The sequence below is a fragment of the Chiloscyllium plagiosum genome, chromosome 1, assembly GCF_004010195.1.
Source record: "Chiloscyllium plagiosum isolate BGI_BamShark_2017 chromosome 1, ASM401019v2, whole genome shotgun sequence".
Taxonomy (NCBI): Eukaryota; Metazoa; Chordata; class Chondrichthyes; order Orectolobiformes; family Hemiscylliidae; genus Chiloscyllium; species Chiloscyllium plagiosum.
In genome coordinates this window covers 98,659,147-98,676,261 of record NC_057710.1, presented here as the reverse complement: position 1 = coordinate 98,676,261, position 17,115 = coordinate 98,659,147, and the positions used below count along the sequence as shown (strand labels likewise).

Sequence of the window (17,115 nt, the reverse complement as noted above, 5' to 3'; positions counted from 1 at the left end):
TTTTCCAGTAACACATGAGATCTGATGGTTGAGGAGTGCACAGTGCCCCAGTCAGCAATTCTCCTAGCTGGAGACTTGCATAGTTTAAAAGCAGTGATGAGGGGCTCTGAAAAAGTAATCAAAATTATTTGGAAAAGAAAAGCCTTTAAATGTCTTTCATATATTGAAAAAGGAGTGTGCCAAAGACATAAATGATAGCCCTTATTTTAATTGAAATTAATCACTGTTGTGTCCACACAGAGTACTTATTTGGATGAAAGTGATGACCAGGCATGTCCCATTAGTCCTGTGAAGTCTCATGGTTCCACGGGAGATTTGTTGCAAGACCTAGATAACAGCACTGAATCAGCTGAGCCAGTATTTAGACGGCGGGCCCATACCTTCAGTTACATGCCTTCCAGTGTTGAACAGCCGAAACAGATGCTGGATGAGACCCCGATCTTTCCCAAGCCGAAACTGATGAGATATCACTCAGTGAGCACAGACACACCACACAAACAAAAGTAAGATTTGGGTTACTTTCTGGACAGCATCCATATCTTTCTAAACTTTTCATGTGAGACCTTCACTTTTATGGAAGTGACAGTTTCTAACTGAAAGAACTATTACTGTTGTATTCCTTTAAATTGTTTGTTATTCTGTAAAGAATAAGATCATAAAATATAGGAGCAGAATTGCAAATGTGACTAGATTAATTTAAGATATCTGGTTGGCATGGACGAGTTGGACCAAAGGGTCTGTTTCCATGCTGTACATCTCTATGACTCTGAGTCTCCTCCGGCATTCGGTCATGGCTGATATGTCTTTCATCCCCTTTCTCCTGTCTTCTCCCCTGAATTATTTAATCCTATTGCTGATCAAAAACCTATCTATCTCTGTCTTCAATATACTCAATGACTTGGCTTCCACATTCTTCTGCAAAAATGAGTTGCACAGAGTCACCACTCTCTGACGAAAGACATTCCTACTCATCTCAGTTCTAAAGAGTTGTCCTTTCATTCTGAGGCTGGGCACTAGGGTCCTAGTCTCTTACTCATGGGATAATCTTCTCCTCATTCACTCTAACCAGACACCTCAATATTCTCAGGTTTCAATCAGATCCCCCTCATCCTTCTAAACTCCATCGAGTACCGACTCAGACTTCTCAACTGTTCCTCATATGATAAGCCCTTCTTCCCTGGAATCATTCTTGTAAAACTTCTCTGGACCCTCCCAATGCCGGTACATCCTCCCTTAGATACAGAGCCCAAAGCTGCTCACAATATTCCAAATGTGTCTGACCAGAGCCTCAGCAGTACATCTCTACTCTTGTATTCTAGGCCTCTTGAGAAATGAATGCTAACCTTACATTTGTTGTCTTAACTGCCAACTGAAACTGCAGGTTAACCTTCAGAGAATCCTGAACTAGAACTGCTAAGTGCTTATATGCTTCAGATTTCCAAAGCCTTTCCCCATATGCCTCTATTCCTCCGATCAAAGTGCATAACCTCACACCTTCCCACATTGTGTTCTATCTGTCATTTCTTTGCCCACTCTTCTAGCCTGTCCAAGTCCTCCTTCATCCTCCCTGCTACCTCAACATTGCCTGTCCCTCCACCTATCTTTGTGTCATCTGCAAACTTTGCAATAATGTCCACAGTTTCTTCATCCAGATTGTTAATGTATAACATGAATTGTTGTGATCCTAGCATGGGCTCCTCCTGAAATCTACTACCCACTGGCTGCCATTCTGAAAAGGACCCCTTTATCCCATTTCTGTGCCTTCTGCCAGTTAGCCAGTCCTCCATCCATGACAGTATCTTGCCACTAACACCAGCCTGCTGTGAGGCACCTTGTCAAAGGCCTTTTGGAAATCCAAATAGATGGGAGTACTCTCTATAATGTACCAATTTTACAATATTTTCAAGCTGACTAAACAAAATCTTGAAGTCTATGGCATTGTAATTCTGTTCCCATTGTAAGGTTCCCTGCCTCGATTGGAACTTTCAGTGAAGCTCATTGGAGTGAGCTATCCACTTTCTGGACTTCTGTAGGACTGCCTCCAGTGCTGAGCTGTATGAGGGGCATATCACTGGATTCATTAGTGGTTCCAGTAAAAGCTGTGAACCATCAGTAAACAAGGTCAAGATAAATGTGCTTCTCTTTCCAAGTTCTGAGCTGCAGTTATTTATTCTCAACCATTCATATTGTTGTGCCAAACTGTCTGCTAATAGCATTAGGAATAATTAGCCAACCCATGAATGAAGTGCTGTGTGACATTAGCTTTGGCAGCTGATCATTTATCATCTTTCTTTGCTAAGTACTTAGTAAATAACTAAATCTCTCTTCAGTTAATTGTTGTCACATTTACCAAGATACAGTGAGAAGTGTTGTTTTGCGTGCTATATCGGCAGATTATACCGTGCAGAATACAGTGTTACAACCACAGAGAAGGTGCAGAGAGACAGATTAACATTTGAGGTCCATTCAGAAGTCTGATAACGGCGGGGAAGAAGCTATTCTTGAACCTATTTGCAGATTTATTCAAACTTACATATCTTCTGCCTGACAGAAGAGAGTATAACCGGAATGGGGAGAACAATTGCCATACCATTCTGTGATGCATCCAGATAGAATGTTTTCTATGATGCATCTACAGAAATTGGTAGGAGTCCTTGGGGACATGCTGCATTTCCTTAGCCTCCTGAGGAAGTAGAGGCATTGATGTGTTTTCTTGACCATCACGTCAACATGGATGGATTAGGACAGATTGTTGGTGATTATCACTCCCAGGAACTTGGTGCACTTGACCATCTCAACCTCAGCACCATTGATACAGTCAAGGACGTGCCCTCCACTCCACTTCTTGAAGTCAACAACTAACTCCTTCATTTTGCTGATGTTGATGGAGATACTGTTGTCTTTACACCATGCCACTAATCAGACAATCTCTTTCTTGTACTCTGTTTTGTCATTGTTTGACCTCTGACCTACAATGGTGGTGTCATCAGCAAAATTCTAAATGGAGTCAGGGTGGAATTTGACCACACAGTGTATAAGAGTACAATAAGGGGCTGAGTATGCAGCCTTGTAGGCACTGAAGTTCAAGATTGTGGTGGAGGAGCTGTTATCACCTATTCTTGCTGATTGTGGTCTGTGGGTCTGATTTCTTCCCTGAAGGGTATTCGTGAACCAGGTGGGTTTTTCCAACAATTGGTCATGGGTTCATGTCATCATTTAGACAGTTAATCCAAATTGTGCCATGATGGGATTTGAACCCGAGTCCCCAGAAAGTTACTTGGATGTCTGGCTTGACAATCCAGTGATAATATCATGAGGCCATCACCTCCCCTTTATATCGTACCAGCTCCTCATCGCCCTGACCTCCTTGCTGTTTCAAAAATCTGCCTACTTCCTCTTTTAAATACTTTCAGAAATCTAGCTTCTATTTGCCACCTTGGGAGAGAAGCAATTCCTTCACGGCTCCGTTTCAAATGAGCAACCTTTATTCAGTAGCTAGGAGCAGAATCTGATGGGGCTCTGAAAGATATGGGCTGTGGCCAGATTTGTGACAGAATCACATGAGTCTGGTAAGGCTTATCTTACTATCAGGAGCATCCCACTCCATTTATAATGTACAAATGGCTTTCTGAGCCTGTCTCTAGGCAGTGCTAAGTTACCGATTAAAGGGGGTTAGTGCTTGTTAAATGACTTACCAACAGCCAACTCACCTTATAACATTCCACTTCCTATCTTACCAAACGTATGAATCAAACTAAAAATTGAGAATTCTTAACCTGAAAATCAGAACAGGGACCTGGCGAAATCAACCTGCCATTGCCTCCAAAGAACTATCATTTTGGACACTAGGCATCAAAATCTCAAGGGGCTCTCCCTAGCCACCCATCTATGGAGATCGGCATCCTCTTAAAAAAAAAAAAATCTCAAAACACCCCCATGGCACATTTCTGATCCCCTTATAGGATACTTCTGCAATTGAATACTACACCTCTGCCTGCATCAGCAGCTACCATTGTAAAACCACAGCAATGACACTGTATGGTTAGAGGCTCGTTGACTGGACCAAGCTGCATCTCCATACTCTTCATCATTTTCATAGCGACCCCACAGCCTACACCTTTCTGGGTGCTCACAACATCCCTCGGAGGCAGTACCTCACCTTGCTTTTGTGTGCTTTGACTCTTGGACAGAGATATCAGGCTCATATTACTCCTGCTTGCCGTGTCATTCAGTGTAGACCCAAAGGAAAGAAACTTATCAGGATTGCCAGCCATCCTCAAGCAAGTCGAGGAGAATGGCCTTTGCTCAGGAGGAGTTGATAAAAGCATGGCATTGGAAAAGGCACAGCAGGTTAGGCAGCATCTGAGGAGCAAAAGAGTTGATGTTTCGGGCATAACCCTTCATCAGGACCAGCCCTGATGAAGGGTTATGGCCAAAACGTTGACCCTTTCGCTTCTCAGATGCTGCCTGACCTGCTGTGCCATTTCCAGTGCTACACTTTGACTCTCCAGCATCTGCAGTTCTCATTCTCTCCTTTGCTCAAGAGGCACAGTAAACCTTAGTGTGAGGTTGGCACAGTAGGAGGGAGAGAGAAATTGTGAGGTGGTATAGAGACAATGGTAGCACTAATGTGTTGGGGAAGGTCATTAGCCTTGACCCTCCATTGTTACGCATTCCTCAAGATGTTTGAGACTGCTCTAACCAGACCATGATGCTCTGGAAGATGAAAATGTTCCCACCTCTGGAGCACCACATCCAACAGGACTTCCATATCCCAGGCTGCAAAGCAAGGGACCACTCTTCCTCATCTGTTGTGACCGGGGCAAACGTCAGGAAACGTGCAGGGCTGCTCCAGATTGCAAGTCCTTTTCCACGTGCACGATGGTCTTTTAAAGATGGTACAAGCACAAAGGATGCCAGTTAATACCAAGATAACCTGGTAGTGGCAATTTGTTCTGCAAATGGCAGACTGGAACTGGAAATGAGGGATTAATGAGGCAAGCTTGGGAAGATACAGTGAGAAACTCGCTCGGCCTTGTAATGACAAATCCTTAAAAATACAGGAAGCATCTCACAAGTAACCCAAAAAGATGTAAGATTCAGCCTGATGCCATCCAGTTTGGGATGTAGATTTTACTGTCAAGTGTACTCGAGTACAGGAATGCAGTGAAAAATGTACAAAGTCACCACTCTCCGGCGCCATCACACTATACAAAAAACAGGATTTAAAACACAATCTGAAATAAAAGAAACAGCTGAAAGAAAAGGAAACACCCAGCTTAACTCTCATTCCTCTAGAATGTAATAAATAAAGGCCTCACCTGTTCAGCTGTTCTTGATAAGCCAAGCCCTTCATCCCAGGAATCCACCTCATGAAGTTTTGTTGAACCGCCTCCAATGCTGAGGCATCCTTTCTTAAATATGGGGACACAAACTGTGCACAGTAATCAATAGCACCCTGTAAGATTTTAACAAAACTTACTGTTCTCAAATTCCCTTCTAATAAAGGACAAAATTTCATTTGATGCCTTTGGGTTCTCGCATGGGGTGAGGTGATGGAAAAAGACCGTGTAGTCGAATTGGAATGTAGCTAGAATCCTTGGCACAATGGCTTATATTAAATGGAGCAAGAGGGTAGTAGTTGTGGTGGAGTGTCTTGCTGAAACTGGCTGCAATTATAGAGTTCGAAATATTGAGCAGTGATAAGAAAAAAATTTCCAAGTTAACGTTTTATGCAGTGCATCTGAAAATCTACCTTAAAATAGGTTTTTGTGTCAGTGGAATGTTGAAAATCACAGTAGTCTCTGGTTTCTGTACCTTTAGTCACCGTGAAAGGCTCTATTTCAGAGCAGAAGAGGGAGCTTCTCCCTGTGAGCAGGTGTCTCTGGCCTGGGTTTGTGACTGAAGTGAGGGGTTTGGGACATGGTGGCCTGTGGAAATAGGATTACTGTAGGTGGTCAAAGCTTGAACAGAGTTATTTTTGTGGGTTAGCTCCAGTTTTAGCATAATTCATCTTTTCATAGTCGCTGCAGCTTTTCCATTTGCAAACGCTCTTGTTTTCTCATTTCACTTCCTGCCTTAGAGACTTGCTGATGCAGGAGGGCCCCGAGACCTGGCTGGGAAATTGCCTGGGCATTACCCTGTATAAACTGCAGCCTTCCAGAAATGTGCCTTGAGTCTGACATATGGCAAGTGGGTTTAAGAGGAAGACAGAATTTTACTAGTCAAATCCATCCACCATTTATCAAACCCAGTCGCATAGCCTCAGGGCTCTGCCTGGAGATGGCAACTGTTAAGCAATAACAGCAGCTAAATTTCCTGGCAAGACCATTTGTGTAGCCTCCATTGTAACAGCAAGAAACTCTTGTACATTTTCAACTAGCATAGGATGTTCCTTATTACCATGTCCGTCTACTTTAAATTCCTATTTTAAGAATATTTCCAAACCGCACTGATTCGATTGCACCTGCATTCCTGCCTGTTGAACATGTTAAAAAAAATGTGATGTTCTATTTTCTGACTTTGGCCACTTGTCTTTGTCTCTTCTGTTTGTTGGACATGTAGCCCGAACATATCAAGTGGTAATGCTCACGGCAAATCACCACAGTCCAGGTTGCACAGGTCTGTAGATCACCTGCGGTCTTCTATTTCCACTCCAAATTTTTTTAAGTATTTGAAGACTAGCTCCGGTGGAAGGGATGGTGGGCTGATATTGAAAAGAAGGTGAGACTGTCTGCAGGCATGGAGGCATGACTGAGCAATGTTTTGCCTGCTGTGTCACAGTGTGTGTGGTTGTGAGCTGTTGTGCCAGCTCCATTGAATGATGATATGTGCCACTTAATTACTGCAGGAACCAAACAATCAGATGGCACGCTTGTAGAGCAGTAACTGAGTAAACATTAAACACTCACTCATAGCACCGGCTGTGACGTTGTTGAATAAAAGCAGGTGGTTTTGTTTTTAACCATATTAGCATAAACACAAAACTGCCACAGAATATTGTTTATATATTTTAGATATTGCAAACAGTTTTCTGCAACTGCATATTTTTCCATCATGTGTTAGACCCTTTCACTTTCTGTATTTGCTATCCCAATTGCCAGATAAGGTGAGGGTGAAGTATTAACACATGTAATAACTTGCTAAATCTGTGGGGGCAAGGAAGAATCGTATCTGTTAATAGTGCATTTTAGCCCATTGTGGATGACTGTAATAGTCCTGTACAGGCTAGTACCAGTGTGATAAGAGCATGAACACAGAAGTTAGGTCCAGGTTTTCTCTTGCATTCGAGGTTTGAATCCAGCCCAGGTTGGTAGGGTGAAATGCTCTCTCCTGCCTTGGAGATGTCCTTGTTTATTTCATCAAATTTCAGGAAAATTTGGATAGTCTCAATCCATTGCATGCTCATCCTGTAAGCAGAAAGTCAGAACACAAAGCAACTTGACACTGCTCATCAGAAGCTGATACAAATGATACTTTCAGTCAGAAAGTTTAATTGGTATTCTCGAGGTTAAAGTTGAGACACACAAGGCCGTAAGAAACAGGAACAGGAGTAGGTCATTCCAGCCTGAAAATCTGCTGTGCTATCCAATAGGATCACTGTTAAGACAGAGTAGGGAGAATCTTGTTATAACTGACCTGAGATTGCTTGATACCAGCACTGGGTGCTCTTGTGTAATATGTTTTCCTTGAAGGGACAAAGGATAGGTTCTATATTTTTAGGAAGTAGCACAAAAGAAACTGTTGCACCAATTCTGTCCACCTGAGTGATACTCCATGTTGGAATTCTGTCCATCTGAGTGATACTCCATGTTGGAATTCTGTCCACCTGAGTGATACTCCATGTTGCCTCATAATAACATGACTCTGATTGAGGGCTTGGCAAAGCGGGGATTAAATCGGTGTCTTTCGATTCTCCTTTTTTTTCTTCTTGCTATTGTCCCTTCACACCAGCTGTTGAAATCCTGTGCACTGAAATGATGAGATGGTGTGTTTTTCCAGATGTTTGTTTTTGGTCATATTTCCGTTAATAATGAGCCCCTTTTTAATTTTCAGTGAGCAGGATGGATAAAATTTGATTCAATTTCCAAATAACTTGAGTTTTAAGTTATTTAAAAATTTAATAGGAAAATGTGATCCACATATTCAACCAGTTGAAAGACGTTTCTTTATTTCAAGCTTTTGGAAGCGTGACGGCAAAATATCAGTTTTAGTGGATTTTGTAATCATCATTGAAATTTCGGGAGCAATTCAGTGAAGTATTATTGTCAGTTTTGAACTGAAATAAACAGAGGCTAGCAGCATCGTGGCAATACTACTTGCACATCTGCAGAAATAAGGTGTGGTAACCTTTGGACATGTTATGGTTGTTTGAAGTGTGTGTGAACAATAAAAACATATCATATATCTGATAGGGTTTACTTCTCCTCCCTCACAACCCCATAACGTTAGCCTCAATTGCAAAGAATATCTTTCCATGATCAGTATCTATGGCATATTTCAGAAGATTAGATCTTAAAAACATCAAACTACTTTGTGGACAACTGTTCTCTGTCTTCAGCATTTATCTAATTTATTGACATTGAAGTTCCTACAGTTTAGACGACTACAAATTTTAATCTCTTCTATTTTAGTATTCATTATTGATTGCTTGTCTCATTCCAACTTCTCCTCATTAGGGTCTGGAATAAGTAATGTAAAATAAAGTTCCCGCTATGCTTTGTGTTTGACTATTTGCATGTTTCTTATTGCCAATGACCTTTACTTGCATGAACCTGCACTTTGGTATGTGTTTCCAAACATCCCTTGCAAAAAAAAAAACCTTGTTTTGTACTAGGCTTTAAGAAATAGCCAACTTTCTAAATTCCTAGAGAATGGAGTACATTTTGATTAACCTCTGTGTAGGTTATTTTGGTCTGTCACAAAAATGAAATTAATCTGTGCATCTTGAATCCTTTAAAAGATGCTCGAGCGCAATGTAACTGGTTTTCAATAAAGAGCAGATTCTAAAATTAAGTGGAGACCAGGTGAAAAAAAATGATATTGCTATAATGAATAAAGCCTAATGGGCATCTGCTGCTGTCCCACTTACAAAATTACGAGGAATTTCCCAATTATAACTCTGACTATAATGCTAGTTATGAGATCCATGATGATGATGATTTTTTTTCATTTGCATAAGGCCAGAAATTCCAGCAAAGGTGGGCCAGAGGTTACTAAGTTCCTTCTTTTGGTCTTTTCTTCCTAGCAGTAGATTGAAGATAGACCTATGTCTCTCTTTGTAAAAGAGCAACATTGAATTTTTCTTTGAATATGATCCTCACTTCCAAATCGTAATTCCTCAGTAGATCCTAGCTCTACCTCATCACTATCAGTGGCTAAGGAGACATATGTGGACTGACGCTACCCAGGACATGAAAGCACCCAACATTTCCATCTATGGAGTTGGAACCTGCCTCCAACAGGTCATCAATAGGCATTCCTAGCAACTAGGCAAAAGTGAGAACTGCAGATGCTGGAGGTTGGAGTCTAGTGTGGGGTGCTGGAAAAGCACAGCAGGTCAGGCAGCATCCAAGGAACAGGAAAATCGATATTTAGGGCAAAAGCCCTTCATCAGGAACTCCTAGCAACTGCCATGGAATGTAAAGGCCCAACTGCTTGCTTTAACAACATACAGACAACCCCTGATTACTAATTGATTGAATCGTATTTTTTTGGGGGTCATCTTCCCAGCCTTTTATCCCCTTGCACCAGTAACATAAATGACATTTGCCAAAGTTCTGCCCAGTGTCTAGTCAAACTGATGGCTTGTAAGTGTGCAACAACCTTCAGTACTAGTAATTTATTTCTTGTGAGGAATGCTTGGCTTTTGTTCAACAACTCCCAGTAGCTATCAGCAGATGATGCTGTTTAACCAGTGTCCATCTACGGGCAGCTTGTCTTGAAGTATACTTAGTGCTAAATTAGGATAGGTATTTGGCTGCAGATGGGAATTCGGTGAGGTTGGAGAAATACTTTGAAATTTTGGTAGGAATAGATTTTGTTATCCAAAACTGAGAAATACACTTTTGTTTTTGGACAGTAGAATTCAAGAATTCATGCAGCCGTGATTCTCTTGTGGAATTTTGAGCAAGTAAAAATTGTTAACCAGTTAACTTGAGCTTCAGTTATACTTTTTTACCTGCAAGATATTTTCTGCCTAATTTTGCTAAGGGATGTCTCTGTAAATTTTCTGATGCTGAATCCTTTTGAAGACTGCAGAAGCTGCTCTCCAGTAAATTGTGTTTTAGTAAACCTTTTTGTTTCCTAAACTGTATCAGTGCTTCTCATCTTAGCGGCCTACGAGCAAGGCTTCCATCTTCAACTTCTGCTCCAAACTTTCTAAAATTTCTGGTTCCTGTAGCTCTCAACCACAGCACCAAAAGGTAGGAATCGTGTATCAATAGCTTTCTTCACTTCAATGGTATAATTTTTAACTGAATAGACTGCAGTTTATAAACTTTGTTTCTAAGGTACTATGTTAATCTGTCATTTTATGGGTCTGTAGTTAATAATTAAGTTATTTTTCATTCTTGGGTTATAAAGTCGTCTTGACCGCTTGCAGTTAGTGTGGGACGAGTCACTGAGAAGGTAGAGGGTGGGAGCATCAGATTTCTTTCCCAAATGATTAACATGAACAAATTGAGGTTTTATAACAATCCAACAGAATTTTCAGTTCTATTGAGTGTGGTTTTCTCTTTCCGTTATTTAATGCTCTCTGGATTATGAGTCCAGACGTCTGGATTACTGTTGCAGTAATTTAAGTAACGTGCCACGAAATCCATTGCTGGACTGTGTCTTTCCACAAACTTTAATCAACACTGGATTGTTCAAATTCCCTAGATTGGGTTGTACAAAGACAGTGGTTTTAAATGATAATAAACACAAAAAATGTTGAAGAAACTCAAGGAGGTCTGACATCATCTGTGGATGGCGAAACAGAGTTAATGTTTTGAGTTCAATATGACTCCTCTTCAGAATATAGAAGTTATTCTTAACTAAATAGTATCCATTTCTAGAGTCCTAGCTTCATACAGTACAGGCACAGACTCTTTGGTTCAATTCATCCATATTGACCAAATCTCTCAAAATAGGCTAGTCCCACTTGACTATGTTTGACCCGTATCCCTCTAACCTTTCCTATTCATGTACTGTCCAAGTTTCCAGATGACACTAAAATTGGTGGTGTAATTGACAGTGAAGAAGGTTTTCTAAGATTACAAAAGGACACTTGATCAATTGGGCCAAAGGGCTGAGGAGTGGAAGATGAGTTTAATTTGGATAAATGCAAGGTATTGCATTTTGGGTAAAACAAACAAGGGCAGGACTTATCTAGTTAATGTTGGGGCACTGGGGAATGTTGGCGAACAGAGAAATCTAGGAGTTGGGTATATAGTTCTTTGGAAGTTGTATCACAGTGGTTAAGAAGGCCTTTAGAACACTTGCTTTCCTTGCTCAGACCATTGAAGTTCGGAATTTGGGCATCATGTTGAGGTTGTATAGGATCTTGGTGAGGCCACTGCTATACCCTTTGACTCCCTTTTAGACCTAGGATCTATCTAATTCACCCTCAAAAATAGTCAATGACCCAGTCTCCACTGCTGTCTTTGGAGGAGAATTCCATAGAGTAATAACTGTTTGAAAGAAAAAATAAGTCCTCATCTCTGTTTGAAGTTGGGGATCCCTTCCTTTTACACAGGGCTCGTGAACTATAGATCTCAAACATGGGAAGCATCTTTTCAATATCTTTCTTGTTAAGACCCCTCAGCATCATGTATGTCTCAATAAGATCACCCTCATGCTTCAAAACTCTGTTTAGGCCAAATCTGTCCAGACTTTCATTGTAAGATAGCTTCATTTCAGGAATCTGATGAGTGAACTATCTCTGCCTTGTTAATGCAACTATATCTTAAATAAGAAGACTCAAACTATATGCACAGTACTCCAGAAGTGATCTCATTACTGCCTGGTAAAACTGTGTCAGAAGTTCTCCACTTTTATATTCCCTTTGTAATAAATAGCAACATTCTATTTGCCTTCCTAGTTACTCGTCGTACCTGCGTACGACATTTTGTGATTCATATTCACTGGGGCTGACTTGCTTCCACTCCGGTTCAGTGGTTGTTGGGCCTAATGTGTGACCTGCAGCTTCTGCCACATGTGAAGCACGTGGTGCTGGGAGGTTGAAATAGTTGAGTTGTTAGGGGCTTTGTGTGCTACTGTGAAGGTACCACTGATCGGATTTCTCCAGTCCTTTCAGGTGGCATCTGTATGTTTTCTAAATCTTCAAAGCATGGAGGAATATCAGGGATCACTAAACTGTGATTTCAGATTCCGGTTTCAGAACATGGCCTTAAATACTCTGTTCCTCAGTCAGCTGAAGGTTGAAGTGGCGCCTAGAAGTTAGTGATGAATTTCTTTGTGACTGCTTTCATCAAAGAGAGACACCCAAGGCATGGTAAATAGCTCACATTTTCTTAGATGTTACCACTGATTTTAATCAACAGAGGAAAGTGCTGCAGAATATAACATCAAAGAGGTACCCACTAATCCAGAGGATGAGAATCTACATCCACCATGATCCACCAGAATCTGAATTCATTTTTTGAAATATTTCTGGAAAATAAAAGCCAACAGTCCCATACCAATATGGTTAACCTTTAACTGCCGCCTGAAGTGGCTCAAATATTCAGAGTTATAGCGGCTAGGGGTGGATGCTAAATTCCAGCATCTGCAGCAACACCCATATCCTGGCAGTTCAGAAGAAAGGTCCTTGGACCGGAAATGTTAACTTTGCTTTCTCTCCACAGATTATGACTAGACCTGCTGAGTTCCTGCAGTAATTTCTCCTTTAGTGTGTTTCACATCTCCAGGGTCCACAGTTCTTTGTTTTGTTATCCTGACCATGATGTTTTCTTTAAATCAGCCAAGAACATTTGAAAGTTTGTACAATACTGACCCCAAATTTATTTGCTGGATGAATGTAATTTGGATTCATTAACATCTTGGCCATCTCCAGTATCACAGATTCCAATCTTCAGCCAATTTGATTCACTTCATATGATATCAAAAAAAACTGTTAAAGGGATTAGATACTGCAAAGGCAATGGGCTCTGACAACATTCCAGCAATAGTACTGAAGACTTGAGCTCCAGAACTTGCAGCTCACTTAGCCAAGATATCCCAGTGCAGTTACAGCACCAGCATCTATCCGACATTGTGGAAAATTGCCCAGTTATGTCTTGTGCACAAAGTATAGGAGAAATCCACTGGGCTCTGCCAGGGTTATTCAGCTCCTGACCTCATTTCATCCTTGGTTCAAACATGGACAAAAGGCTGAATTCCAGAGACGAGGTGAGAGTGACAGCCATATTCAAGGCTGCACTTGACTGAGTGTGGCATCAAGAAGCCCTGGAAGCAATGGAATTAATGGGTATTGGGGACAAACTCTGGAGTTAAATCTGGCACATAGGCAGATGGTAGTGGTTGTTAGAGGTCAGTCATCTCAGTTCCAAGACATCTCTGCAGGAGTTCTCCAAGATAGTTTCCTAGGCCTACCCATCTTCAGGTGCTTTATCAATGACCTTCCCTCCATCTTAAGGTCAAAAGTGGGAGTGTTTGTTGATGTTTGCACAATGTTCAGCACCATTCACAACTCCTCAGATAATGAAGCAGTCCATGTCCAAGTACAGCAAGATCTGCATAATAGACAAGCAAGGGACAAGTGCCATTTGCCCCCACCAATGACCATCGCCAATAAGAGATGATCGATCGACTGCCCCTTTTGGTATTCAATGATGTTACCATCACTAAGTCTCCCACTATCAACATCTTTTGGGTTACCATTGATTAGGAACTCAACTGGACTCATCATATAAATATGGTGGCTACAAAAGCAGGTCATAGCCTAGGAATACTGCTGTGCATAACTCCTCTACTAATTCTCCAAAGCCTATCCACCATTTACAAGGCACAAGTCAGGAGTGTGATGGAATACTCCCCACTTGCCTGGATAAGTGCTGCCCTGACAACACAAGAAGCTTGACACCATCCACCACAAAGCAGCCACTTGATTGGCACCACACCCACCGCATCCACTCCCTCCACTACTGATGCTCAGTAGAGAGCAGTGTGTACCACCTACAAGATGCATTGCAGAAGTTCGGGGTGACACACTGGCTCACTGTTTGGCACTGCTGCTTCACAGCACCAGGGACCCAGGTTCAATTCCAGCCTCGGGCGACTGTCTTTGTGGAGTTTGTACATTCTCCCCATGTCTCTCTGGGTTTCCTCCGGGTGCTCGGGTTTCCTACCTCAGTCTAAAGATGTGCAGATTAGGTAGATTGGCTAAATGCTAAATTGCCCATAGTGTCCAGGGGTGTGTGGGTTAGTCATGGGAAATGCAGGGATACAGGAATAGTGTCGTGGGGGTTGAGTCTGGGTGGGATGCTCTTTGGAGAATCAATGTGGATTTGTTGAGCTGAATAGCCTGTTCCCATGCTGTAGGGATTCAATTTGATTCTATTCTATTCTAACTTCATCAAAAATTCTTACTCAGTGCCATACATCCACTTCCATCTAGAAGGGCAAGGGCAGCAGATATATAGGAACGCCACCACTACAAGTTCCCCTCCAAGCCCCTCGCCATTCTGACTTGGAAATATATTGCCATTCCTTCACTGTGGCTGGGTCAGAATCCTGGCTTTTCCTCCCTAACAGCATTGTGGGTCAACCCACAGCACATGGACTTCAATGGTTCCAGAGGTCAGGTCGTCGCCATCTTCTCAGGGGCAAATAGAGACAAGGCAATAAATGTTGGCCTAGCTAGTGATGCCCACATCTCAAAGGGAATTTTAAAAACTCTTAAAAACCTAATCTTGAGCCACAATTTCATAATCAATGTGTTTCTGTTATTTACTGAAGTTTTATTTGAGCATGTTATAGAAAATAGTAGCAGGAGTAGACCATTCAGCCAGTTGAGTCTGCTGCACCATTCAGTGTGACCATGGCTGATCATCTAACTCAGAAACCTGTTCCTGTTTTGTCCCCATACTGTCTAGTCTCTTTAGCCATAACAGCTGTACATAACTCTTTGAAAACATTCCATGTTTTGGTCTGAACTGCTTTCTGCAGCAGGAAATTCCACAAGTTCACCACTCCTTGAGTTTAAAAAATTCACCAACTTGTAACTACGCTCTTGTAGCTGTCAGCATCATTTCCCTTTCCTTCCTGATTGTGTTTAATATGTCTTGCTCGCGAGTGCTCTCATGAATTTTACAGGATGGTTATATACAGTGAAATATTGGCTATTCCAAATGCTCTCCTTTGCTTTCAGGAGTGATTGACCACTTGTTTTGTGGGTAGAGGTGTTGATAGAGTTAAAATCCCAGATAATCAGAGTCTGAATTTTTTTCAATAACTGTACCATTATTTAGGGAGATAAAACAAACAGCCATTTTATCGCAAATATAGTAAAGCCCCTTGGTCTACTGCCAGCCTGACTGTAAACCGTATTCCTTTGACTACTTCAATTTGGAATACCAGTGAAGAGGAATTAGGAATAGCATCTTAGTCATGTGTTCTGCTATGGTTTTGGTTTTGGTATCATGTGCTTGATTTCTGAGTGTGTTGAGGTTAACTCCTGAAGTATTAATGCCAGACAAAGCTTAGTTGACTTTTGTTGTGAATCAGATTAACTGCACTAATGTTCCATTGTACAGTATCCCATTGTCAATATTGGAATTCACTCCCCCTGCTCTTTTTCAAATGTGATTTAAAAATAAATTCAAACTCCACCTCCAACCTGTCCCCTCCAAACATGCCTGTGACCTCAATCCAACTCCTGTTTCAGGAAAAGATTTACAGACATTGGGAATGTGGATAATGCAAACATAAAGTTAATTTCCATCATGTAAATTTGTAAAGAAATTAAAGTTTTCACCTTGTGTAAAGTTCCCAAAAGCCAGGATATGATAGAGAATAAAGGGTTAAATTAGTTACCTGATCATGGTTTTAAATTGCTGAATACTGTAGGAATTGTTATGATTACTGCCTCCACACCATAAGGCATGGAAGGTAATTTTGGTTTTCAATGAAAAACATATTCCTGGGGATTTAAAAAACGTTATGCAATGATTTTAAATAGATTAGATTATATTTAACTGATACCATTTGAAATTTGATATGCCCAGATGTACATTTCTGGTTCTGTACCTGGGTGGAATTTCCGGTGCTTTATTGCTGATAAACTTTCTCAATTTTGAGTGGAAGGATAGTCATCTTTGTGGGAGAAAGTGAGGGCTGGAGATCAGAGTCGAGAGTGTGGTGCTGGAACAACACAGCAGGTCAGGCAGCATAACCTGCTGTGCTTTTCTAACACCACACTCTTGACTAATCACGTTTTGTCTTTTAAAGCATTTAAAAGGCTTCGGGATGGGTATATGAATAGGAAGGGTTTAGAGGGAAATGGGCCAAGTGCTGACAAATGGTACTAAGTTAGGTTATGATATCTGGTTGGCAAGATGGACTAAAGGAGAAAGTGAGGTCTGCAGATGCTGGAGATCAGAGCTGAAAATGTGTTCTGGAACAGCGCAGCAGGTCAGGCAGCATCCAGGGAACAGGAGAATCGACGTTTCGGGCATAAGCCCTTCTTCAGGATGGACTAAAGGGTCTGTTTCCATGCTGTACATCTCTCTGACTCTATGACTAAGCCTAATTGTTAAAACATCAGCATTTATGTTTTATTGATTCTGAAGGAGCCTGAACTAATGTCTATATATGCTGGTTGTTACTTCAAGGTGTTAACAATGCTACGCTAACTCTCAGGCCATAAAGCTCCCTAATGCGGTCATCCGATTCCACAAAATGATAACAGATGGATAAAGCACTGGTTAATCTTTAATTTTGTTTCTCTATTCACCTATGCTGAGACTGTTCTAATACTTAATATTAAAATACATGTTTATTTTTATTTGATATATGCTCATTAGAAGGCTCAGCTATTGAAGTAAAAACAATTATTCACTCGCTTTAATATGCAACTAACAAACATTTCTGATTTGGGTTAATTCTTCATTT

General features: G+C 41.2%; 1 protein-coding gene across 5 annotated transcripts in view; it reads left to right on the top strand.

Moving 5' to 3' along the window:
• Positions 1-17,115, top strand: part of tbc1d1 (TBC1 (tre-2/USP6, BUB2, cdc16) domain family, member 1) — a 296,242-nt gene that overhangs the window by 180,508 nt on the left and 98,619 nt on the right. For 3 of the 5 annotated variants that reach the window (XM_043693132.1, XM_043693162.1, XM_043693170.1), the window contains exons 10-12: positions 241-503; positions 6,565-6,723; positions 10,320-10,424. In XM_043693132.1, the coding sequence (XP_043549067.1) occupies positions 241-503; positions 6,565-6,723; positions 10,320-10,424 (527 nt within the window). The remainder of the gene's footprint in view (positions 1-240; positions 504-6,564; positions 6,724-10,319; positions 10,425-17,115) is intronic. The other 2 variants (XM_043693142.1, XM_043693152.1) reach the window with 2 other exon arrangements.